Source organism: Somniosus microcephalus, chromosome 14 (genome assembly GCF_052327205.1).
Source record: "Somniosus microcephalus isolate GS21.2 chromosome 14, FLI_Smic_1.0, whole genome shotgun sequence".
NCBI lineage: Eukaryota > Metazoa > Chordata > Chondrichthyes > Squaliformes > Somniosidae > Somniosus > Somniosus microcephalus.
Genome location: NC_141000.1, coordinates 87,816,107 through 87,844,090, shown reverse-complemented (window position 1 = coordinate 87,844,090; position 27,984 = coordinate 87,816,107). Strand labels below are relative to the sequence as shown.

The 27,984-nt window shown below is 40.6% G+C and overlaps 1 protein-coding gene across 1 annotated transcript in view; it reads right to left on the bottom strand.

Moving 5' to 3' along the window:
* The window catches only part of LOC147107666 (myelin protein zero-like protein 1), a 53,945-nt gene that overhangs the window by 12,084 nt on the left and 13,877 nt on the right, over positions 1 to 27,984 (bottom strand). Inside the window, 3 exon segments of the mRNA XM_086006891.1 lie at positions 16,378 to 16,507; positions 18,273 to 18,486; positions 24,810 to 24,978. Coding sequence (XP_085863017.1) covers positions 16,378 to 16,507; positions 18,273 to 18,486; positions 24,810 to 24,978 — 513 coding nt within the window.

Genomic DNA, 27,984 nt, shown 5'->3' with positions numbered 1-27,984 from the left:
GTAACTGGCACAAATAAAAACACATGCACAAAACACATGGCTGTAAATGAAGCGTTGAAACACCCATGTTGCACCTAGTTAAATAAACTGATTAGTATCTTTGCATTTTTTTTTGGTGTGGTGCATACCGAGAATTGGAATAGCATATTGGCCATCTTTTGTTAAATTGTGGTGCAAGAATGGGTTTCCAAAGCTTTGGATACAAAACCTAAAGTCAAACATACATGCAAAAATCTACAAAAGTGTAAATTAACAGGGATGTGCAAAAGGTTTGTTTCAATATAGTTCCAATTTCTTAGCATAGTGAGCCACAAATAGTACATCATAATGCGTCGAGGCAGGAAGAACTCTGCACCTGACAACTTGAGAAATAACCCATGTATATATTTTTCAAAAAATTTCTCTACACCACAGAATTAGACAAAATTTCAGCAACAGAATTCCCACACAGGAAATTCTGTATGTGAGTCAAACCATCAAGGGAACGCATCAAGCAAAGCAAAAAGGAAGGAAGGGAAAAGTCTAATTGCTGCCATCACCCATGGTTTCTGACTTTCACAAATAAATAGATAAGAGTCACAAGATGCAATTCCCAAAACACAAATTAAAAAACATAAAATCCTACGTAATAAAAATTGAATCTGGCTTCAGTGCACCTACCAATGGAAAATTCAAAGCAAAACTGGCAGAGGCTCAAGATCACGTTTTATCATAAATAGTCAATGTTAAACTGCATTAGTTCTGGGAGAGTAAAACGATAAAAATAAATAATTTCTACCTATTATTCACTCTGTTTCTCTGCATCATTTTTGTAACAGACCAGAGTGCTCAAGGTCCATTCAGTATTTTGAGATTGAGCTAGAACAGCAGCTTGTTTCCACTGAGCAGCAACCAACGAACAAAGGCTATTTGGTGAACTAAATTAAGGCTCTGAAGAAATGTATGATACAAATCAAAGACGGATGTTTTGCGGTACAAGACCCATCTCCCAACAGGAAGGCGACAATTACCCATTAATAACCAAGAGATGTGAATTTCTGCTCAGGTTGCAAGATTGAGCAGTCCTCTTGTTGGCAGGTATGGACAAGGTGTGATGGGAACACAGGGCAGAAAGAGAATAATTACCTGCAGGGTGCATCTCCTGTCAACTAATCTCTGGTTACCTCTGGTGTCCCCCAAGGATCTATCCTTGGCCCCTTCCTATTTCTCATCCACATGTTGCCCCTTGGTGACATCATCCAAAAACACAGCGTCAGTTTCCACATGTACGCCGACAACCCCAGCTCTACCTCACCACCACTTCTCTCGACCCCTCCACGGTCTCTAAATTGTCAGACTGCTTGTCTGACATCCAGTACTGGATGAGCAGAAATTTTCTCCAATTAAATATTGGGAAGACTGAAGCCATTGTTTTCGGTCCCTGCCACAAACTCCATTCTAGACACTGACTCCATCCCTCTCCCCAACATCTGTCTGCGGCTGAACCACACTGTTCGCAACCTTGGTGTCATATTTGACCCTGAAATGAGTTTCAGACCACATATCTGCGGCATAACAAAGACCGCCTATTTCCACCTCTGTAACATCGCCCGTCTCTGCCCTTGCCTCAGCTTATCTGCTGCTGAAACCCTCATCCATGCCTTTGTTCCCTCTAGACTTGACTATTCCAATGCACTCCTGGCTGGCCTCCCACATTCTACCCTAAGTAAACTTGAGGTCATCCAAAACTCGGCTGCCCATGTACTAACTCGCACCAAGTCCCGTTCACCCATCACCCCTGTGCTTGCTGACCTACATTGGCTCCCAGTTAAGCAACGCCTTGATTTCAAAATCCTCATCCTTGTTTTCAAATCCCTCCATGGCTTCATCCCACCCTATTTTTGTAAACTCCTCCAGCTGCCCCACCCCCCCATATAAATACAAGTTGTTGTTGTAATCAAAGAACAGCGTCAGCAAGTAGCTGCAGAGGCCAGCTGTTAACATTAATCCAAACTTTTCAGCTGAAGGTTAAAACATGTCTGGGAAGGTGCGTAGAAGCCCCAGGATAACTGTAAAAAATGTAGGGTCAATAATTTAAAAATACCCAAATGGCATATTGTCACAGTGTAATGACAATCACCCGCAGTTTGCAGTTAAGTATCGGAGGACAGATAATTGGCACTTGTCAATCTCTCAGTTTACAGTAACCAACATATGTAGAAGCTTGGCCCATCTAATTAGGACATGCCATTGGGTGCCGCAAATTTGATATGGTTACTTAAAACTACATCAAATGAAAGTCTTAATTGTATTATTTGTAAATTAAACAAATACAGCAGGAAAGTATGACTGGACAAAGGGAAAAAAATGAGAACCTTCCAAACTGATGCCTAGCAACTTCAAATTCACCTGATGTAAAATTGATTCAAAACCAAGACTGATATTACAAAGCAGTCATTTTAGGAAAAAAATATTTATATCCCATAATAATCAACATAAAAACCAAATAACATTTTGCGCATCCATGATAATTGACGTCATAGGTGTAACAGTACAATGGGTGTTGAGACAAAAATTACAATATGCACACACTGTTGAATATGAGGAAACTGCATTTAGAAAACATGGAGAAAAGTACCTTTCCTACATTGTAGTATTGTAATTCGATGAAGAAACTAATATTTTGTAGAGACCTACCATATCTTCAGTTTTTACACCAGTAACTCAAGATAGAGATTGAAAATACTGTAACCTGTTCTCAATTGGAGTTTAAAGTGTGTTTTTAAAGAGTGATCAATTTTGAATAACTTTTCAGAAGTTAAAAAATTTGCCTGACACCTCCATCAGGTTTGAGAAGTAGACCTGAAATGCACAGACATTCTCTAGAAAATCAATACTTAAACATTAAATGTACCACAGAGGCTTGGGGCTCAATTCTCAAAATATTTGCTCTGACTGCCACCTCCATCAAAAATTAGCTGGCTCCTGCTGGGAATTGAGCATACATGGCCAGACTTCGCTGTGAAAGCTCACACAAGAATGGCTACTTGGGCAAGGTACTATAAAAAGTATCCATGCAATCAGACCCCAGCAAGAAAAATCAGCACTTTCAAAAAGAGAAACCGAATGAAACTGAAGTTTGGTGAGGCACACAGGATGGTAAAACACATCTATGTAAGTAAGTTTTGTTTTTACAGCAAAACACAAACTTCAATGTGCATAGCTCCACCTCTGTGATATAAAATGTAATTAAAAGAACAGGAATTCCTCTTTCCACAAAAAAATGCACAATCATTATTTCTTCTCCAATATCATGAACCACTAGATGCAGGAATGCACAAAATTGTAATGAGCGATTCTTCAGAGAGATCATTTTATGGTAGTGAACAGATAATAGCCAATCACAATGCATTTGCAATAATGACCCCATAACACTTCTAGAACAGCTAACAAACTACTTAAGTGATATGAATCATCCAAATAGTGTTAACCCAGCAGAGGAATGCATACTTTGTACTATAAAATAGCTAAAGGGTAAGGAAGAAGTTCACATCAGTGACAACATGCAGCAAGCTTTTGTTAGCACTGCAACTATGCATCGTGATAGCACATGAAAAGATTCAGGATCTTATGGCCCACCACAATATGTTCGGCCAAATCAGTGCGTTGTGAGAGAAGACACCTTCCAGCATTGGCACGAGTGGACAGAACAGATGGTTGGCACATCTCAGCAGCAGTTCTGCGCCATCACCTCGGCATGCAAAAAGTGGTAATTGATGGCTTTGAAAGTAACAAAACTCACAGTAATCACAGCAAAGAACACCTCTGGCACTGATGGAGGTCCGTCAGAACTCATGTTGCACATGCAGCCAACCACCAAGCACTATTATACTGTATTAGAAGAGCTCCAAACTCCATAATTAAACTCAGAATTGAGATAAACATGTTATATGAATGAATTTAGGCACCAGAAGAATCCAAGCTAATGCTATTGAAATATCTTGGTCATAATGGTACTGTATTTTATGAATTGGAAAAGATTAGCAAATGCAAAACAGGCTCTATTGGCATAGTTGTGTCACAGTTTGCTACAAACCTGATGCACATTTTCAGAAAAACAATTTCTATAACACATTTTCTCTCCAGCAGGTCATGGCTGAAAATAAGCCTAAATTTTGAGAATCAAGCCCCAGACCATTTGTAAATCAAGTATAAAGCTATACTTTAAAAGGAACCATAAAGATATCGTATGTGATTCAATAATAAGATCCAGTAACGAGTTTTAATCTCCTTTGACTAAACTCATTTAAAGGATTCTAGAAACTTTTTTTTTTTTTTTTTTTAAAAGCACAATTGATATTAACATCCAGAATGCTGTATCACAGTACTTTCCTAAAATTAGCTGGCTATTTACTGTCCTCTAGGACTGCAAAGTGATATGACATGTCAGGAGATGGCAGGCAGCATTCGCAAAATGGCACTTTTATTAAAAAAAAAGTAAATTTCCATTAAATCTTCCCCTAAGGAAAATCAAGATGAAGGTGATCAAAACAATAAACATTTTAATATATCAAAACTATGTTTTATTACAAGAAAAATCTTTTGATAAACTAAATCAAAAAGTATTTTCTCACATTTTACTTCTGGCTTTCAGATTTTTGCAATATTTTTGGTTATGCTTAGGTTTGTCTAGCTGTATATCGATATCAATGGTGTGAAAACTTGCAATTTCCATTTTTAAGCTACTGACAAGAAAATAATGAAATGATGCTTCAATGCTAGAATGTTGCACTTTAACTTGCAACTGTTGAAGTCCACGATCAGATTGTAAAATTATTTGCTTAAATGCAAAACTCTGTTTAACTGAATCAAGTTGACGTAAATCACAGCATGGATATATGCAGGACATGTTCTGTTCAATTTCTATTTTATTTTAGTAATGTTTTGTCCATTCTCCTCTGCAATCCAGGCTACCACCCTGCAGGTGTTATTTCCACAGAAGCCATTCATAGGTTAGTCTAGCAGGAGTCACAGAACAGAAATGCTAGTTCTCCCTCATTTCTCTTGGTCTCAATTGCAAAACTCTCTACAGCAAGTCAGAGTATGAAAATTTCACACAAAATGCAATTTAAACTTATGCTTCTGGCTTTACTGCTAGCATTAGATTTTCAACCACATCCCTCATGCACAAACACACAGTTTAGGTTTGTACATCCCCAGTGCAATATTAAATAAGTATAGATCTTTAAGATGTTGCTGAATTTTGGCCACCACTTACTGGTATTCAGGATCAGCTCTTCTCCTTTCCACTGAATTACATGAAGAGAAATAATTCAAGGAAAATAAATCATGACAATATTCTGAATGATGCTACATCATATAGCAATTAACAGCAGATCTCAAATTAATACATAAATTCCCTCAATTTTACCAACTGCATTTATACCAAAAAATTTACAAGTTTACATATATCAATTCCTTTAGCCACACGTGCACTGATTTTCTGGCACCATACAGTATTACTATATTTAATATTTTACAGAAAGCAAAAAATGTGAACTATTAATTTATCTTTCTGGTAAAAAGATCTTTTTCAATTAAATATATTGCTTTTCAAATCTTTACTAATGCTGTAAATCACTACACAATGTACCAGTTTTAACTGGTATGGCTTTGACCAGCGCTTGAATAGAACATGGTATTCTGTTAACACAACCAGGACACTTCTGGATCTTTAAAATAGTTATTTAAGAGAAGGCAAAAATCAAGACATTTTTATTCTAAATTTTGGAATCAACAGGTTCGCCCCTGAAACTAACTCCACTATACGTTCCCCAATTTTCTCTCCTCTTGAAGGTATTGATTCCTTGCTCATATATGATCTCTCTACTGCTACTCCAACCAAGATCAACCAACCAACCACAGAAATCGAGTTCTTTCTGGCTCATATGACTCAGCTACTCTACCTGCAGTGCCACCTAGAGCAATGGACTTTGGAAACAGAGCTTGGTGGAATAGCAGTGGCACCTAATAGGGGAACTGAAAAATATACATACCTTAATTAAAAAGTAATACTCAGGCATTGCACCCATGTGTAACTAAATCGTGACACAGGAAGTGTGACAAGCGGGAACTGTGTATTAGAAGTAATACTTTTAATAATATATGGATTTAAAGTTTCTGTGGGTTGAGCTAAGGAATAAAAAAGGTGCATGTTACAATACTGTTTGTCCTTTACATACTTCCATATTGTCAACTGAAGTGTGTGTGGAGGTGATAATGGGGGACTTTAAACCAGAAATAGACTGTGAGAATACAGCCAAAGATTGTTAAAATTGGAGATTTATAGAACGTATTCAATAATTCTTCCGAGTCAGTATATAACTAGCCGTACAAGGAAAGTTGGCAAGCGGCTGAGATTATGATAGCTAAGGAAAGAGCAGAGTTGCTTAAATGAATACTTTGCTTCGGTCTTTACAGGAGAGCAAGAGAAGTTTTCAAAAGCTTGTAGACAAACAAATAGAAGGGTCATCATAGACTTATGCACCAACACGAAACAGATAAGGGACTGAGGGTCCATGATTAAATGCTACAAACCTCAGGATACTGAAGGAGGCTGGTGAGAAAGTAGAGGAGGGTCAGACAATGACTTTTCAAAATTTATTAAAGACTGGAGCAGTGCCATAGGCTACAGCTCTGTTCAAATACAGGAAAGGGATAAGCCAGCTAACTATCGACTGGTGATAGTTATGTCAATAATAGAAAAATTACTAGAGACTATAATTACAGATTAAAAATTGATTTAGAAGGGCACGGACTGACCACAGATAGTCAACATGGATTTGTGATGGGTAGGTCATATTTGATTAACCCAATGATAGAACTGTTTTGTGAGAATAAGGAAGAGAGAGGGGGACATGATTTATATGAACTTTAAGCAATTGTTAAAATTCTGTACTGGAAGTGAAAAAATTAGGGCCCAACACCATAGTGAAAAATCACAATACAAAAAAAGAAATAGGCCAATAATTGACTCAAGATGAGGATTTTTTGTCATTTTTCAGTATTGGAATGAAAGCATCTTTCCAAATTTAGAGGATAGTACCAGTTACTAGAAGATGCACTGGTTGAAGCCAAGTCCTTCCCATGCTCTCCAACAATGGCCTGTTGCATCCAAAGTTGTATGGTCCACTCTATCTAGGCACACTACAGGACAGTGTGCAAAGAGTGCCAATACTATCCAAGGATGCTTCAGCTTTCAATTTATACAGCTCAGGATAAAAGCCTATCAGGCCTACTGACAACCTGGCAACTCCAAGAGTGCAATGCTGGTATGCCTTGACTACTTTGATGTTTATAGTCAGAGAATATGCCAGTAGACAACTTCTATTGGTAGTCATTAAATATTGGAAGTCAGGGATTCTTGTAGGGCAAGGCAGGTATTCTATTTGTCTTGTGCTGAGATTCACTCTTCCAAATCAAAGCTGGGAAGCCTAAACATCCTTTTTGCTAGAAGCATAGGTACTAATAAAACCACAAACACAGCCTTGACCATCTTCCAAGTGCTGTCCTGGGGATATTTTAAAAAATCCAAATAGATCCTGAAGATAAGGAGGGCATTGTGGGCAGCTAAGGAGAAAGACACCGAGATACCATCCTTTGGTTCCTCAGGAGCCTTGACACCGACAGTGTTCGAATCACTTCAGTAAAAAAAAATTGATCAGAGTATGATTTGATTACACCTTCCCACATGTCCATAAATGAAACTAATCCCTCTGCACAAAGTGCATAAGCAACAGGGCTCTTGGTCAGGAAATGGAAAATTCAATTGTTAAAAATATTGGCTCACCAGACACAGATTTTAAACCTGCAGCACTGCTCACTACTACTGATTAAGTTATTAAAAGTCCCTGCAATAGTCAATGTTAATAATCAAAAAGTTGGACATTTTGAGCCAGAGACTTTTTCATCAATACTGCTCTTCCCCTTGAGATAAGGAGGCCTCATTTTCCTGTGGCAGCCAGGGTGACGGCTAATAAAATGGTTTCAGGTGACTATTAGCTGATACTCAAAAGCTGTATCATGATAGTTTGGTTATTTAGCTATTTTGAGCTTAGATAAATTGTTAGTGTAGAGAAATACCAAAACAACTTAATTTTAGGGGGGGGAAAAATTCTGTTCAAAATCTAAAACAAACAGAAAATCACAACATGCTCATCAGCTTCTGTTCGGGATTAAACATTTGTATTAATACATTATTTGTATTAATAGCATTATGGTTGGTAATTACAAAATTTAAACATTTAAGTACTTAGGACCAGAGGACTAAACAGTAAATTTTAATGAGGCGACACTTATCAATTGATTCCTGAATCAATGCCAAGGAAACCAGTGAAAGATGTAATCTCTTCAGGGCTGGACCTAACTATTGTAATGTGACTGCTCTGTGACATTCAACTACTTTTAAATGCATACAGCTGCCATAGTAGTATCCATTTTCTAAGTTAAATTCTTCTGATTAGAAAGAAACCCATTGACAAAACAGCTAAATTGGTTAATCACTTTTCACATACTAGCAAACAAATCACTATTGCAGTGATTAGTATTATTAGCTAAGTACACCGTTGTAATGCCTCTGCAATGAAGAAATCTTATTTTTTGTGGTTACATGATCTCATAGTACCAGACTTTAAACTTAAATGCCATCCAACGTTAGTAACACACACTTCCCTTAAATACCTTCCTACATTAGTAACACACTTCACATTCTGTAATAGTAATTTTACAATGCTACACAAGGATTACCACACCTACACCTACAGGTGGGTCAACTGATGCTGGCTATTCAGCCAAATGCTAATAATTTTTAAATCTATTAGGTTAAATTCTGTTACATATTTGGAGTCTGTTGCAGATACCTTTTTGGATTCAGTGGTGTCAGTTGTTCCCTGAAGTGACTCCCATCTCCTTCATGTTCGAGTTGACTCATACTGCCCAGTATCAACTCATACGATAACATAACCCAAGAGATGCAACAACGCATCCCCCTTGACATACAACCTGGATACTGTAAACTCAGATGCCCCCACATGTGCTTCTACAGCGCAGTGTAGCAGAGAATGGTCAGAAATGATCTTGTTGAAGGAAGATAACCTACTGCTGATGTGGGTAAACATGGCTTGTTCTTTATTTTCTATTGTGAAGTTGCATTGGTTGAATTAATTGAGTCCTATTATAATTGCCATTCTGTATGTTCACTTTACTGTGAACATGCAGCTTATCGATTCATTTTATACCAGGTCTGTTCTCACCAAACCTTTGCTCCATTTGCCTTCAGAGAAATTGAAGAACACCACATCTGAAAGACCTGAATATCTGGTTCAGGGTACAAGGGGGTACTATTATTGCATCCACTGTTTACACTATTGTACAAGCAGTTAAGGGCAGCAAGAGAAAACATCAATAAAAAAGTCACTTGTGAGAGCGTCCAACACCACTGAACCTGACAAGCTTTAGTGTCTGTATTATACGTTCTTTATTCTGCTGGAGGAGAAGAAATGGGGCACTGCTGCATGAGAAGTAGAGGAGGACAAAGCCCAGAATATCAAGAAAGAATGGGAGGTAGATGACTTGGGTCTGGAGCGGCTGCCAATTTACACATGGCACCTGAAGTTTTAAGCCAAGATCTGGAATTTGTTTGAAATCCCCAAAAGGACTTTATACCTACAATGTGTCTTCTCTATAGGGAAACTGGTGGCTTCTGTTTTTGATTGACTGATGACACGGTGAAGATCAGGAGTTTGTACGGGGGGAAATTACAGGTGTAAAGCCATATTCTGCCATGCTGTGGCACTGTTGCACCAGTGTACTGTATTGCATTGCTCATGGTTATCCAACATCTTCATTTTTTGACATTTACACACTGTAGGCATAATCATTTTGGGGATTTCAAACACATTTCAGATCTTGTCTTAAAACTTCAAAGCCCATGCTGTGTAAGTTATACATATGTGGATCAGAACCGTGCCTTTTTCCAGTTCAGAACCCTTATCTTTGGCTCTTCGTTATCCTTTTCTATTCTTACATTGGAACTATGTTGTGATTACTATTTCCAAATTGTTCTCCTATTCTCACATCAGTTATTTGCCCCATTTTATTTCCCAGAACCAAATCAAGCAATGTTTCCTTCCTTGTTGGACTAGAAACATATTGACCTAGGAAGCAGTGCATGGTACAGGAAACTTTTTTTTATCCGGCACAGACGGGACCGCCGTGGTGCCGGTTCATCAAAAATTCCGGATAACCGAACGCTATAGTAAAAGATAGGGAGAACTGACAGCTCCGTATAAAGCAACAAACCCTGTTGCTTAGCAACAACTGTAGAACAATGGCCTCAAGTTTCAAGCGTCTTTGTAGCTTAGCAACAGCTGCAGCCACACCCTTGCACAGCACAGATGGAAGAAGGCAAATACAAATGAAGTAAAACCTACTCCTGAATTTTGCCGGTTAACCGAGATTTCCGGTTATTTAGGTGCCGGTAAATCGAAAGTTTCCTGTACTAGAGGCATCCAGTGCATATAGACTGCTTTCAGGAAAGAAAAAAAGGGAAGAAAATGGTACATGTGTCCACATGTGAACTTTGACATCAAGGGTTAACAGAGTATTCAACTAGGGGGCACAACAGCTAAACCTGGTCCTTTACTCACCAGACATGCAAGTAGCCATTAGTTATCTTTCACTTTCGTGGGCTTTTTTTTTTTTTTTTTTTAAACACAGGCCAGTGTCGGGAGCAACAGGAGAGAACAGCGAGTATTTAAACTCACTTTCGCGGGCTTTTTTTTTTCCCCCAGAGGCTTATCAATCTCGCAGACTGGTTACGGCGATCCAGAGCCACGTCACAATTCAAAAAGTGACGCAAGCAAGAGGAAGCAGCTGATTGGGTGAGTACGGCCAGGTGAGTACTTATACTACTCTATAGTTTGACAGTTAAGGTTAATAGTTTATAAAGTTTAGAAGATCTTAATTTTTGTGGTTATAGTTTCTAAGGTCTCTGTTGTGTAGCAGGGAGTGCTAGTAAACAAGGCCCCTTGAGTATATCATATAATTGTAGTGTAATTAGTGGTATTGATTTGATTTAATTTAAATTAATTAAAGGGTAAGTCATGGCAGCACAGCTCAGCCCAGTGGCATGTTCCTCCTGCACTACGTGGGAAATCAGGGACACTTCCTGTGTCCCTGATGACCATGTGTGCGGGAAGTGTATCCAGCTACAGCTACTGGCAGACCGCATTGCGGCGCTGGAGCTGCGAATGGATACATACTGGAGCATTCGCGATGCTGAGGACATTGTGGATAGCACGTTTAATGAGTTGGTCACACCGCAGGTAAAGGCTGCACAGGCAGGAAGGGAACAGATGACCGCCAGGCAGAGTAGTAGGCGCAGGCTGGTAGTGCAGGGGTCCCCTGTGGCCATCCCCCTCTCAAACAGATATACCACTTTGGATATTGTTGAGGGAGATGGCTTATCGGGGGAAGGCAGCAGCAGCCAACTTCCTGGCGCCATGGGTGGTTCTGCTGCACAGGACGAGAGGAAAAAGAGCGGGAGAGCTAGTGATAGGGGATTCTATTGTAAGGGGAATAGATAGGCGTTTCTGCAGCCGCAAACGAGACTCCAGGATGGTATGTTGACTCCCTGGTGCAAGGGTCAAGGATGTCTCGGGGCGGCTGCAGGGCATTCTGGAGGGAGAGGGTGAACAGCCAGTTGTCGTGGTGCATATAGGTACCAACGATATAGGTAAAAAACAGGATGAGGTCCTACAAGCTGAATATAGGGAGTTAGGAGGTAAATTAAAAAATAGGACCTCAAAGGGTAGTAATCTCAGGATTGCTACCAGTGCCACGTGCTAGTCAGAGTAGAAATAGAAGGATATTTCAGATGAGTACGTGGCTAGAGGAATGGTGCAAGGGGGATGGATTCAAATTCCTGGGACATTGGAACCTGTACAAACTGGACGATTTACACCTGGGCGGGACCGAGACCGATGTCCTAGGGGGAATGTTTGCTAGTGCTATTGGGGAGGGTTTAAACTAAAATGGCAGGGGGTTGGGAACCTGTGCAGGGAGACAGAGGAAAGGGAAGCAAGAATAGAAACAAAAGACAGGAAGGAGAAAAGCAAAAGTGGAAGGCAGAGAAATCAAGGGTGTAAATCAAACAGGGCTACAGTAAATAATAATTCTAAAAGGACCGAGTGTTAAAAAAACAAGCCTGAAGGCTGTGTCTTAATGCGAGGAGCATCCGTAATAAGGTGGATGAATTAGCTGCGCAAATAGATGTAAACGGATATGATATAATTGGGATTACGGAGACATGGCTCCAGGGTGACCAAGGCTGGGAATTCAACATCCAGGAGTATTCAATATTCAGGAAAGACAGGCAAAAAGGAAAAGGAGGTGGCGTAGCATTGCTGGTTAAAGAGGAGAGTAACACAATAGTAAGGAAGGATATTAGCTCTGATGATGTGGAATCTGTATGGGTAGAGCTGAGAAATTCATTAGTGGGAGTTGTATACAGACCCCCAAACAGTAATGCTGAGGTTGGGGATGGCATTAAACGGGAAATTAGAGACACGTGCAATAAGAGCACAGCAGTTATCATGGGTGACTTTAATCTACATATAGATTGGGCTAACCAAATTAGTAACAATACTGTGGAGGAGGAATTCCTAGAGTGTATACAGGATGGTTTCCTGGACCAATATGTCGAGGAACCAACTAGAGATCAGGCCATCTTAGACTGGGTATTATGTAATGAGAAAGGATTAATTAGCAGTCTTGTTGTGCGAGGCCCTTGGGTCGGAGCGATCATAATATGATCGAATTCTTCATTAAGATGGAGAGTGAAGTAGTTGACTCAGAGACTAGGGTCCTGAATTTAAATAAAGGAAACTATGATGCATGAAGCGCGAGTTGGCTGGGATGGATTGGGGAGCTTACTTAAAGGGTTGACGGTGGATAGGCAATGGCAAACATTTAAAGATCGCATGGATGAACTACAGAATTTGTTCATCCCGGTTTGGCATAAAAATAAAACAAAAAAGGTGACTCAACCGTGGCTAACAAGGGAAATTAGGGATAGCATAAGATCCAAGGAGAAGACATATAAATTGGCCAGAAAAAGCAGCAAACCTGAGGATTGGGAGCAGTTTAGGATTCAGCAAAGGAGGACAAAGGGATTAATTAAGAGGGGGAAAATAGAATATGAGAGTAAGCTTGCAGGGAACATAAAAACTGACTGTAAAAGCTTCTATAGATATGTGAAGAGAAAAAGATTGGTGAAGTCAAGTGTAGGTCCCTTGCAGTCAGAATCAGGGGAATTTATAATGGGGAACAAAGAAATAGCAGACCAATTAAATACATGCTTTGGTTCTGTCTTCACAAAGGAGGACACAAATAACCTCCCAGAGATGTTGGGGAACATAGGGTCTAATGAGAGGGAGGAATTGAATGAAATCAGTATTTGTAGGGAAATTGACGGGATTGAAGGCCGATAAATCCCCAGGGCCTGATAATCTACATCCTAGGATACTTAAGAAAGTGGCCCTAGAAATAGTAGATGCATTGCTGGTCATCTTCCAAAATTCTATAGACTCTGGAACAGTTCCCATGGATTGGAGGGTAGCTAATGTAACCCCACTATTTAAAAAAAGGTGGTAGAGAGAAAACAGGGAATTATAGACCGGTAAGCCTGACATCGGTAGTGGGGAAAATGCTAGAGTCCATTATAAAAGATGTAATAGCAGAGCACTTGGAAAACAGTGACAGGATCGGACAAAGTCAACATGGATTTACAAAAGGTAAATCATGCTTGACTAATCTACTGGAATTTTTTAAGGATGTAACTGGTAGAATAGATAAGGGAGAACCAGTGTATGTGGTGTATTTGGACTTTCAGAAGGCTTTCAATAAGGTCCCGCATAAGAGATTAGCGTGCAAAGTTAAAGCACATGGGATTGGGGGTAAGGTACTGACTTGGATAGAGAACTGGTTGGCAGACAGGAAGTAAAGAGTTAGAATAAATGGGTCTTTTTCCGAGTGGCAGGCAGTGACTAGTGGGGTACCACAGGGATCGGTGCTAGGGCCCCAGCTATTCACAATATATATATTAATGATCTAGACGAGGGAACTAGATGTAATATCTCCAAGTTTGCAGACGTCACAAAGCTGGGTGGGTGTGTGTGCTGTGAGGAGGATGCAGAGAAACTCCAGTATGATTTGGACAAGTTGGGTGATGGGGCAGATGCAGTATAATGTGGATAAATGCGAGGTTATCCACTTCGGTGGCAAAAATAGGAAGACGGATTATCTGAACAGCAATAGATTGGGAAAAGGGGAAGTGCAACGAGACCTGGGTGTCCTTTTGCACTAGTCGCTGAAGGTAAGCATGCAGGTGCAGCAGGCGGTTAAGAAGGCAAATGGTATGTTGGCCTTCATAGCGAGAGGATTCGAGTACAGGAGCAAGGATGTCTTGCTGCATTTGTACAGGGCCTTGGTGAGACCACACCTTGAGTATTGTGTGCAGTTTTGGTCGCCTTATCTGAAGAAGGATGTTCTTGCCATAGAGGGAGTGCAGCAAAGATTCACCAGACTGATACCTGGGCTGGCAGGAATGACGTATGAAGAGAGATTGGGTCGATTAGGCTTATATTCGCTAGAGTTTAGAAGAATGAGAGGGGATCTCATTGAAACTTCTAAAATTCTAATAGGACTAGACAGACTAGATGCAGGAAGGATGTTCCCGATTGCAGGGGAGTCCAGAACCAGGGGTCACAGTCTAAGGATAAGGGGTAAGCCATTTAGGACTGAGATGAGGAGGAATTTCTTCACCCAGAGAGTGGTGAACCTGTGGAATTCTCTACCACAGAAGGCAGTTGAGGCCAATTCATTAAATATATTCAGAAGGAGTTAGATATATTTCTTAAGGCTAAAGGGATCAAGGGACATGGGGAGAAAGCAGGGACAGGGTACTGTGTTTGGATGATCAGCCATGATCTCATTAAATGGCGGAGCAGGCTCGAGGGGCCGAATGGCCTACTCCTGCTCCTATCTTCTATGTTTCTATGTGCAAGTTTTGAGATTGAGCAGACAGGAAATGTGTGTAAGCTAGCTAACCAGAGGAGGTAGCACAACTGTGTCCAATCCTGCTCTCAGCAGCTATTGCACAATGGCCATTATCCCCTCCCTAACCCAAACAATGAATACAGCTTTTTTTTTTTTTAAAGTGATAAATTGTCAGAGTCACGCGAGATGCGACATATTTTGCGAAATACATGCTCATCATTCACTTCTTGAACTCTCATGGGAATATTTTAGCTATACTGATTGAAAGCAAGCAATATGAATTTGCTATACACATCACTGATGCAAGGTTCCCACACAACCAATGACCATACTAAGGGTTAGCAATTTTGGTTTAAAGGCAACAGCAGAATAAAAGCTAATCATTTCATTTTAATAGAAATACGTGGCAAAGTTGTTCCTCAGTGGGCAAATGCAACAGGTAGTATATGTTGAACCATACAGGTAGAAAAGATTCCAGGTTGAATTCTTGGTCTATACGGAGTTAGCTGCTCTCAACCATGGGTGGGGTGGGGAATACGGGAATTGGCCTTAGCACCTCTAGCTAGAGAGGGAGAAAAACAGCTATGCTTTCCACTGCTAATCACTTTGCAATGTCAGCTGCTGGATAGCGACGGTGGTCAGGTAAAAGCAGATCATAATCAGCAGTTGAATGGTCTGTTAACACTTGTTTAGGTCCACAGATGAAAGGTGGTCATTTTGGTGAAAAGGTGGCTGATGATGCACGTAGAATTTTACCCTCAAGGACAAGGGTAAAGGGAGAGGTGAAGGAAGAAAAAAAGATAAACCATAAAATACACAACCAGATGAAGTTCTAGTATATGAAAAGTATTCAAAGTATTAATCTAGAAGGGGTATCCAAAAGTGTGCAGTTTGTACATGCTTTTTGTTTTTGAATTAGCATACTGCCCAATGCAGTTTTTAGCATCAGTATTTATTACAGGGGAGAAAAGATGGTTTTAAAACATTGAGAGCACGCATATTTTTCTTGTATCTTGTGTTTCATGTACCCAATGTCACAGATTTCAAAGATGGTTTGCAAAACAAAAACAAAATCATAAAATGAGAGAAATTGGAAAAATTTAAGTAAACATTTTCACTGAATGTTAGTATTTTGCCCTTAAAGGGAAAAGAAACTCGGATATGCACACAATTCACCCGCTGAATCTCCATGGATTTGAACTGGAGCTTACTTGCACTGTCAAATTTGCACAATATTTCACCATGTAGTAAAACTCATGTGTAACAATAAAAAAAAATTACCCAATGTAGCCATTTCGTTGGCCCCTCTTCTTTTTCTTGAAGTAGTACACAATGCCAATAATTAGCATTAAACCTGCAATTGCACCAATGACCGAACCTGCAATGACTCCCGCACGTTTGGATAAAGAACCTGAAAAAAGGAAAAACAAAAAAACAACTTGCATATTACATATCACTTTCACATTCTCAGGATGTCCCAAGGCACTTTACAACCTTTGAAGTGCACACATAAGCAAATACAGCAGCCAAATTGCACATGGCAACATCTCTCAAACAGCAAATTAATGAAAGGCCAGGTTCTTCTTTTCGTGATTTTTAGCCGGAACACTAGGGAAATTTCTTAAAGAAACAAAGAAAATGCTACAGATGCACACAGTGTGTCAGTAAGAATTGCTGGAGAGAATGGACAAGTGAACGTTTCAGATGCAGGCACATCTTCAAAACCCAAAACTTTGGGCCAGAATTTGCGGTTGGTATGACGGCGTACTCGGACAGTCATGCCGCCTTTGAAATGGACTGCAAGTTCAGGGTTTACGCATGCGTACATATGCTAAACCCTGAACTTGCGATCTGTAAAGTTACGCTTTGACAGGTGATCGGCACAGCCTTGGAAATCCCAATTGCTGGCGCAGAGTTGGGCTAATTGCCCAGCAATTACAGAAGAACATTTTACAGTTGATGCAAATAGGCACAGGGCCTGTTTGCATCAGCGTAAGGGGATTAGATAGAGACAGTTACTCATTCTATTAGCTCCGGAATGAATTGTAAAACTGCCTGAAACAACTCCAATGATTAATGTACAGATTTTCCAGATATTTGTTTGGGCTCTGTTGTATTTATGTTTGTATCCCCTGTCCATGTTACAGGAGACTTTGGTTTATCCGGAGGATGTATGTCCGGAAACCTCGATCTACCGGCAGAAATCAGGAGCCGTTCTGTTAGGTTGTTTTTCTTCTTGTGGCTTTTTTTTCCTTAACAGTCAGGCTTTGGAAAGTCTCTCTGAAGCTGTTGCTAAGCTACAGAGACGCTTCCAAGGTACGGGCCGACTGTTTGAAGCTGTTGCTAAGCAACAGTGTTTGTTGTCAGATCTCCGTATGCTTCAACATTAACTTTGTATGTCCGGCAGTTTTGATAGATCGGCAACAGCTCGGTCCCGTCGGTGCCGAATATAACGTTTCCTGTATTTTATATGAAATTTCACAGAGCTTGAACGATTTATCAGAACTCTAATTCCTAAATTAGATTTAAGAATTTATTCTCAAATAATCTGTGTAAATGTATGAGTGTGAGTGCATGCCATTTTGGAACTATGTATTCTCCTAGTCCTTATAATTATTCTGAAAATACATCAGGTGAAATGCAATATAAAGAAAGTTACCAGTATTGGAGATAGACACTTCCCCTTCAGTGTACTGACTGGAGCACCAGGCCCACGTGATCCCAGGTACGTTTCTGCACACGCTGTGCCCCGGGATCTGTGGGCCATTATGCTGCCCTCCAGTATGCAGCATCAGAGAGCAAGTTCACAAAGGAGGGCCCCCATCAGGTAAGTTCGTATTCCATTCGGATGCCGGCGGCATACTCCACAGGTACGCTGCCGACCGCAAAATCTGCCCCGTTAACTTGTCTGTTCTCCCCACTGATGACTGACGTTTTGTTTTTGTTTCACATTTCCAGCATCTGCAGCTTTTTTACTTGGAGGAATTTCTTGCTCTTCCTCAAATGTTAATAGGATTTTTTATATGACCATCTGAACAGGCAGAAGCATGGTTTATAATCTCATCCGAAAGACAGCACCTCCAACAATGTAGCACTCATGTCATAGGTTGTGATGATTTCAAGTAAACTGCAATTTTCACAAAATAATATTAGAACTACTGATATTTTCTGCTCACCTTGTTCAACAACACTTAAGCGAATTTCACCAGGAGTCCAACCGAAGTCAGGTGGAATTGACACAGCACAGTTGTAAGTTCCATTGTCTTTAAAATTAATATTGGTTATAATAATGGAACCATCGTCCCTGTTGACATTACCATCCCAAATAATGCGGTCTTGAAATTGAGATTGAGTTACAGGAAAAGCTTTTCCAGCTAAATAAAAGAAAATCTGTCACAAAGATAGAATAAATGAAAACCACATTTTAAAAACATGCATTATTAATCTATTATCTTGTCAATGAAACCTCAATGATCAATAGTTTTGATTTTTATATTGAATTTTCAAGAAAGTTAACCAGATAGAGCGAAAAAATGTTTTGTAATGAAATGCCATTCCTAACTTACTGAAAGCAGTATAGCATCATCCAAGTACTACAGCAGATTAATTCAGAAGTATTTATATTTAAGGAGGCAGAAGTTCCTCTTGGTTGAAGGAAGAACACCTGCCCCAGCACAGACTTATGGAACAGCACTTCTTCCTTAGCTGACAAATCTAAGGAAGAGTGTATCGTGAAAGTATGTGGCTTTCTCCAGTGGCAGCCCTACTGATGTGTATGCAATTGTTTCACTTCCCGCTCCCGCATCGTTACCTCTGGTGTCCCCCAAGGATCTATCCTTGGCCCCCTTCCCATTTCTCATCCACATGTTGCCCCTTGGCGACATCATCTGAAAACACAGCGTCAGTTTCCACATGTACGCCGACGACACCCAGCTCTACCTCACCACCACTTCTCTCGACCCCGCCACGGTCTCTAAATTGTCAAATTGCTTGTCCGACATCCAGTACTGGATGAGCAGGAATTTTCTCCAATTAAATATTGGGAAGACCGAAGCCATTGTTTTCGGTTCCCGCCACAAACTCCATTCCCTAGCCACCGACTCCATCCCTCTCCCTAACATCTGTCTGAGACTGAACCACACTGTTCGCAACCTTGGTGTCACATTTGACCCTGAAATGAGCTTCCGACCACATATCCACGGCATAACTAAGACCGCCTATTCCCACCTCCATAACATTGCCCGTCTCCACCCTGCCTCAGCTCATCTGCTGCTGAAACCCTCATCCATGCCTTTGTTACCTCTAGGCTTGACTATTCCAAAGCACTCCTGGCTGGCCTCCCACGTTCTACCCTAAGTAAACTTGAGGTCATCAAAAATTTGGCTGCCCATGTCCTAACTCACACCAAGTCCCGTTCACCCATCACCTCTGTGCTCGCTGAGCTACATTGGCTCCCAGTGAAGCAACACCTCAATTTCAAAATCCTCATCCTTGTTTTCAAATCCCTCCATGGCCTCGCCCCTCCCTATCTCTCTAATCTCCTCCAGCCCCACAATTGCCCTCCCCCCCCCCACCCCGAGATATCTGCGCTCCTCTAATTCTGCCCTCTTGAGCATCCCTGATTATAAATCGCTCAACCATTGGTGGCCGTGCCTTCTGTTGCCTCGGCTCCAAGCTCTGGAATTCCCTCCCTAAACCTCTCTTTCCTCCTTTAAGGTGCTCCTTAAAACCTACCTCTTTGACCAAGTTTTTGGTCATCTGCCCTAATTTCTCCTTATTTGGCTCTGCATCAGACTTTTTTGTTTTATAATACTCCTGTGAAGCACCTTGGGACATTTTACTACATTAAAAGGAGCTATATAAATACAAGTTGTTGTTGTGTATAGTCACTTGTTCAAGATGTGGCTGGTGAAATGACCTTGACCCAGGCTCAAGATTTCTTTCTGGTTATGAGGCAAAAATTCGAGATATTCAACCATTCATTTTGTCAGTACTTTCTTTCACATGCAGAACCAGAATTACGTGACCCATAAAATACAAACAGGTGATAAGTCATTTACGTATATATTTTATTTCACGGACATAAAAGATTAATGCCATTTTGTGTCCACAAATAAAATCTGCAATATAACCCAACTTGTATATTGGAAAACAAAACAAAAGCACAGTCAAATAAAATGGATACCACTTTAGCTTGGACATATATTTAGATTATAGCCCGCAACACAACAGATAGGCTGTTTGAGCGCCAGTTTACCTGCTTGAGGTACACAAATTTGTGAAGTACCTCATTCAAAACCCAAACTGGGGGTTGAAAAAATGTAAATTGCATTCGATATCCAAGCACCTTTCATAAGATGGGTTAATAGTGGTGATTTGGGTGAAGCAGTCAGAGTGCAGTTGGGGAAACTACGATAACTGCCACATAAATCCTGATAAAACTGGTTTCAAACCCAAATGCAGCAGATATTGAAGGTACATTGAGGTAGCAGATGTCACACGATAATGAATTCAGAATTTTGGCAAGATATTAGTCAGCAGATCTATTCCACTTGATATTGCAAGGCTTATTTGTGGACATTATCCTGTATGCAATTAATGTACCTGAATACACACAGGGGAGGGATGGGTCCTCTGGCTAGTGTCTCCCTTTTAATAGACAGACTGTCAAGAAGCCATCTGGGTTACAGTAGAATATCTGCCCCAATAACAGAAAGGGGAAGTCCCTAACTTTTGAGGTAGCAAAATTGGATCGTCACTGTTTAATGTTAGGATCTTGATAAAAACAGCCAACAGTGGAAACTGTACAAATGCATAGAAAAGCTACCACTTCAATGAGAATGACAGACCGATCATCTACACATTTGTCCAATAAGCTTAACCAATAAGGCAAATGTCAGGCTATTTAAGGATGTTAAATCCCAATTTGTGGCACTTCCAGGGGATTACCAGGTCACATACTAAATTACAGGGATGAAAGGGAGGAACTGAAAGAAATCAGTATTTGTAGGGAAATGGTGTTCGGGAAATTGATGGGATTAAAGGCCGATAAATCCCCAGGGCCTGATAATCTACATCCTAGGGTAATTAAGGAAGTGGCCCTAGAAATAGTAGATGCATTGCTGATCATCTTCCAACATTCGATGGAATCTGGAACAGTACCCATGGATTGGAGGGTAGCTAATGTTACCCCACTATTCAAAAAAGGTGGTAGAGAGGAAACGGGGAATTACAGACCTGTAAGCCTGACATCGGTAGTGGGGAAAATGCTAGAATCCATTATAAAAGATGTAATAGCAGAGCACTTGGAAAACAGTGACAGGATCGGACAAAGTCAACATGGATTTACAAAAGGTAAATCATGCTTGACTAATCTACTGGAATTTTTTGAGGATATAACTGGTAAAATAGATAAGGGAGAACCAGTGGATGTGATGTATTTGGACTTTCAGAAGGCTTTTGATAAGGTCCCGCATAAGAGATTAGCATGTAAAGTTAAAGCACATGGGATTGGGGGCAAGGTATTGACTTGGATAGAGAACTGGTTGGCAGACAGAAAGCAAAAAGAGTTGGAATAAATGGGTCTTTTTCCGAGTGGCAGGCAGTGACTAGTGGGGTAATGCAGGGGTCGGTCCTTGGACCCCAGCTATTCACAATATATATTAATGATCTAGACAAGGGAACTAGATGTAATATCTCCAAATTTGCAGACGACACAAAGCTGGGTGGGCGTGTGTGCTGTGAGGAGGATGCTGAGAAACTCCAGGATGATTTGGATAGGTTGGGTGATTGGGCAAAAGCATGGCAGATGCAATATAACATGGATAAATGTGAGGTTATCCACTTTGGTGGCAAAAACAGGAAGGCAAATTATTATCTGAATGGCAATAGATTGGGAGAAGGGTAAGTGCAACGAGACCTGGGTGTCCTTGTGCACCAGTCGCTGAAGGTAAGCATGCAGGCGGTTAAGCAGGCAAATGGTATGTTGGCCTTCGTAGCGAGAGGGTTTGAGTACAGGAACAAGGATGTCTTGCTGCAGTTGTACAGGACCTTGGTGAGACCACATCTTTGAGTATTGTGTGCAGTTTTGGTTATCGGAGGAAGAATGTTCTTGCCATGGAAGGAGTTCAGCGAAGATTCACCAGGCTGATACCTGGGATGGCAGGAATGACGTACGAGGAGAGATTGGGACGATTGGGCTTGTACTCGCTGGAGTTTAGAAGAATGAGAGGGGATCTTATTGAAACTTATAAAATTCTGACAGGACTGGACAGACTAGATGCAGGAAGGATGTTCCTGATGGTCGGGGAGTCCAGTACCAGGGGTCACAGTCTAAGGATAAGGGGTAGGCCATTTAGGACAGAAATGAGGAGGAATTTCTTCACCCAGAGAGTGGTGAACCGGTGGAATTCTCTACCACAGAAGGCAGTAGAGGCCAATTCATTAAATATATTCAAGAAGGAGTTGGATATATTTCTTAAGGCTAAAGGGATCAAGGAGTATGGGGAGAAAGCAGGGACCGGGTACTGAAATTGGATGATCAGCCATGATCGCATTGAATGGCGGAGCAGGCTCGAGGGGCCAAATGGCCTACTCCTGCTCCTATCTTCTATGTTTCTATGTTTCTTACAGTATGACTCTGCTCCATGTCATAGAATACACAAATGGGCTCTGTCCATGGAAAGGACAGTGGAGTAACTGGTCTACACAAACAATAACGAAAAGCGCCAAGAGCCAGGAAACTTCTCTCATTACATGTGCGAAGAGAGTGAATAGTCATGTCAAAAACATCTAGCAATTTTCCCCACAATCAACATACTTCTGCAGTATGCAGAGGTGATAATAGAAAAAAAAAAGGGACAATGTGAATATAAACTTTGGCTATTGAATTTGGGAGAACAGCAGTTCCCAACAAAAAAAAGTAGCATTAAGCATTTTAGCTGTAAAACACAAATTTAAGCCTTGCTTTAAAATCAATGCACTAGCTGGCCCAATGGCTCACCGAGTTTAGTCAGTGAATAGATAAGCTATACAACCCAATAAAGGTCCCATATTTGAACCTTGGTTTGTTAAGGATCTCAACCCAAGCAGTAGTTAGGGTGCTACAATTACCTTCAGCACCCCTAGGTTGGGGGAAGGGTAAAAAGAATGGCTAGGATTTCCAGTGCTGATGGAAGTGCACATGTGGATATCAGCAAGTTCAGGACCAGATTTAGCTGCTATGCCCGATGAGGTCAAAGAGCCTGTCAACTTGCACTGTCAAGCCATGTCACTGGGCAAGATACGAGAGCAATGGGCAACTGTGGAACCATACCCCACTATGGTTCAATGCCTTGAAAAGAAAGGATTCCATTACCATAGTCTAAGGGGATTCATCATTATCTTCTTCTCCACCAAACAGGTGTAGAGTATTACAAACCCAAAGAATAGCAGAACTAGAAACCCAGCATCAAGGGCATTGACTGGAGAGTCAGGAATGAGCTCTGGTACATGCCAGAGATGAACTCAAGAGCCTGTTGTCAGCAGAAACAGAAAAGCTCCTCAGACACACTAGGGCTAATTATCATCAGGGGCACAAGCCAGGAAGGTGCCTAACATATACCTTGCAACAGCACAGAACAGAACAGAACAGAACTGACAGTAGGCTATAAACCAATTCCTAACCCCACTAAAATTAACAAGACCTTTATACATTAGTGTACGTCTGAGTCTCAGGCCACCTTACAGGGAGCACTGCTCCACCTTGTCAACCTCCCCTTTGCTCAACTCACTCAAAGAGGCATAATCTGTCAACTCTCCAATCTCAGCTATGGAGATCCAATCAGCAATCCAAAGTCTCCAATCCAGGATAGATCATGGGCCTGATGGCTGCTCAGCTGAAAACTACAAAGCCCAGATGCTCGACCCAAACCTCTCCTGCTGAAACTCTTTCACGGCAATGTCAGGATTGTCCTCCCAAATACCCTCTAAGCAGTTTCAGTCACACTAATGCACAAAAAAAGGGAATGCCCCACCCTCTGTTCATTCTATCCCCATTCAATACGGAGTACAAGGTCCTGGCTGCCAGACTGGATGCAATTAAACCTGGTCTGTCCTCACTGACCGACATTTTCAACTGACCTAGCCTCAACAGCTTTTTGGGAGTGTTCCAGATTTCCACTTCCCTTTGTGTGAAGTGCTTCCTGGCATCACCCCATAACAGCCTAGCTCTAATTTTAATATTCACCACAGCGATGCAGAGTTAATGATGCACAAACAACAGCAAAACCGTACCAATATGCTTCTCACCCTTGATACCCAGTGAAGTAGCCAAATTTTAGTGATTCCGCAAATTAGCCTGATAATCCAACAGTGCACGGTCTCCAGCATAGGGAATTTATTGACTAGTCTACTTTTGACTTTTCTTTAGCAAATTTGAACTATCCAATAATTTGAATTAACCAACCTAATTAACAGTAAAATTGGAATTTAGTACTAATAATTTTAAACAAAACATTTGAATTAAGACTAGACCATACCCCAATGTATCAAGATATCCCTTCAAGTAATGTATACTTTTTCCAGGTACCAATGTACCCGAGTACCAATGTTTCCCTATTGAAGGTGATAAAAATACGTAAAAAATACAAAATGAAAGGAATTTAGTAGAAAAGGAGTAAGTTAACATGGTAAAACAGTCCAAACCCATTGAAATAACAGGCTCTAATACTCACTTTCTGCAGTTTCCCAACAGTTTCTGATTTGAAATACCATGTGACCATCGCAGAACTGCGGATACTTTCGTTAGATTTGAATGTACATGACAATCTAACATCTGTCCCATTTTCAACGATCATTTCTGATTTAGTATAAATTTCAATGCCAGACACAGAGCCGATTGCTGAAAGAAAAATGGACAAAATACATCAAATCTATAGAATGATACTAAACAAAAGCTAGAGCTTTTGAAAGGTAATGACATTTGAATACTCCAAAACTAGAGTAACATCTCTCAGCAGCAAAATGCTCAGCTATTTTATTTTCATGTACCATTTTAATCATTACCTTATACTTTAAAAATCCCCATCCTGACATCCATGAATAACAGAATGGCTAATTGGCACTTAGCTAGTGTTTCCATTTCTTAAAATGAACTATAGACACACACCAGCCTAGACTGTTACAAAAATAAAACAAAGCATCTGCACAAATGCCTATCATTTATCCTCATTCCCAAACTTTGTTTCAAAATTGTTAGACATTATGGGAAGAGGCATTGTGTGTAGAATGGTCTATGTTGTATCATTATGAAGTTGCACTAAAGTGAACTGCGGTCAGCTGTCCCTGTACTGCAACTTCACAAGAGCATAGTGAGACACTTGTTACACACTGCTAATTCGGAGGTAAGTGTACCTGAATGTCTTTATTACACTTAGAATATATTTAGGCTCTAGACAGTCAGTCCTCCTACTTCCTCCCATAAATCTACAGTTGCATTACAGTTTTTAAATTAGCAGTATTCAAAATATTTAATGCACACTGTCACACTATTGTTTCCTTCTTCTGTGCCTCATAACTCGAGATCAAGGTTTAAATAATAGGCATGGCTGGAAATGGCAATCACAGAATTTCACACAATGGCCCAAAACTTGAGATCGGCGGCTTCCCGTGGGTGGATGCCTCCGACCAGTGAAAAAAAATCTACGGATTTACCTGGTGGTCCAGGAGGTACGGAGACTTGCGATCCTGGGCCTCTCCAGGTAAGCGCGGGCAGGGGCGTAGGCGGTTTGCAAGCGCCCCTAGGATCACGTGGGCCTGCCCAACCAATAAAAGGGAATCCCCATTCACACTTATGGGAGTTCCGTACATATGGAGACCCCATAAGTATGAATGGGGATCACTTAAAAAATACACAAACACGTGAAATAATTTTTTTAAATTACATATTTAAAATTAATTAAAATGCCATTTAATTAAATAATATTTCAAACAAAAATATAATTTTTTGGAAAAAATGTATATGTTTTAACGGGGCTAAAAATAAACTTACTTTATTGGATAGGGTTTTTAATGTATAAATGAGTACGCACCCTTAGGGAGTCGCAAAATATGGCCCAATGAATCAATATTCACACTTGAGAAGCAGTGCTGGCGTACACTGTTAGCGCTTAGGCTAACTAAATACAGTTACACTTCCAGACAGACTGACCAGAATTAATCACAGGGTGAGGGATAAATATAAAACAAGCAATTGTGTCAAGCTTTCCTGTTGAGTACCTTTTCTCACTGTGCTTTACCTTAGCTGGATTTGTTTCAATTCCCTTCTCTATCATTTTATATCTAGCGTGCTTAGGGAAGGAACTGAAGTTTATTATTGTAGTGGTTGTCAAACTGTGGGATATGACAAAGGCTGAAAAAAAAAATCACATTTGCCATGGGATTTGGTCAATTTCCAATCAATTTAAACATAGCAGTCACCAGCTATACTCTCCTACTGTGCCGACTCGGAGCCCTATTTAAATCAACTTTAATCAAAATGTTGGGAGCATTCCAGCACAGCAGCAATGCCACAATACCCGCAGCACACCTCTTCAAATACCACCACCACAAGTATTCGTATAGCACCTTTAATGTAGTAAAACATCCCAAGGCGCTTCAGAGGAGTGTTGTAAAACAAAATTTGACACCGAGCCACACGAGGAGAAATTGGGGCAGATGAGCAAAAGCTTGGTTGAAGAGGTAGGTTTTAAGGAGGGTCTTAAAGGAGGAAGGAGGTTCAGGGAGGGAATTCCAGAGCTTAGGGTCTTGGCAGTTGAAGGCACGAATCGCCAATGGTGGAGCGATTAAAATCAGGGATGCTCAAGAGGCCAGAATTGGAAGAGCACAGATATCTTGGAGGGGTATAGGGCTGGAGGAGATTACAGAGATAGGGAGGGGCGAGGCCATGGAGGGATTTGAGAATAAGGAGGAGAATTTTAAAATCGAAGCGTTGCTTAACCGGGAGCCAATGTAGGTCAGCGAGCACAGGGGAGATGGGTGAACGGGATTCGGTGCAAGTTAGGGCACAGGCAGAAGAGGTTTGGACAACCTCAAGTTTATGGAGGGTAGAACGTGGGAGGCCAGCCAGGAGTGCACTGCAATAGTCAAGTCTAGAAGTAACAAAGGAATGGATGAAGGTTTCAGCAGCAGATGAGCTGAGGCAGCTTACATTCTGCGTAAATTAAAAGTTTTTCATATATCTGCACTTCAATGGGATATTTCCGCAGATATAGGATAATTGGAAGATTCCGATAGAAAAAGATGTACAGTATTGCATTCAGGCAAGATGTATGCATGAAAATAGACAATCAAAACTAATATTCCAATGTGAAATTTCTCTACTGCATTTCAAGAAGTCACATTATAGCACACTTTCAGCATTACTAAACAATACTCAGCTGTACTTGCTGAAACAAAATAGAATGCACAAACATGTCTATACATTTTTTTTTATAAAAAGAGTTCCCATTTTCCAGCTCATACTATAACTATTACTGTAAAGATTTACTAGCATCCTTACTAGAGAAGCTGCATGAATGACTTAAGTTTACTGCATCATTGTTAGTGATATGCAACAGGTATGAGAATTTTTTGGTGGGGTGCAGCCCAATAAAGTTTGAGAGCACCGATTTTACAGCAACCTGTGGGCTCAGGAGTTGCCAAACTTCAAGTTAATCCGCTTTTCTCAGAGCAAGATACAAACAGTAGTGGAGCTCATTCCAGAATCAAAGAAGCTCCCCCAATAGCTTAACGGTACATGCATTTTCTTTTATTTAATATAAAGACCGGCTACAAAATAAATAAAAAAATAGATTTGGCTACCACAAATAAATGTAGTTACTGTACCGCATTTAATGAAGGAGTGTTTAA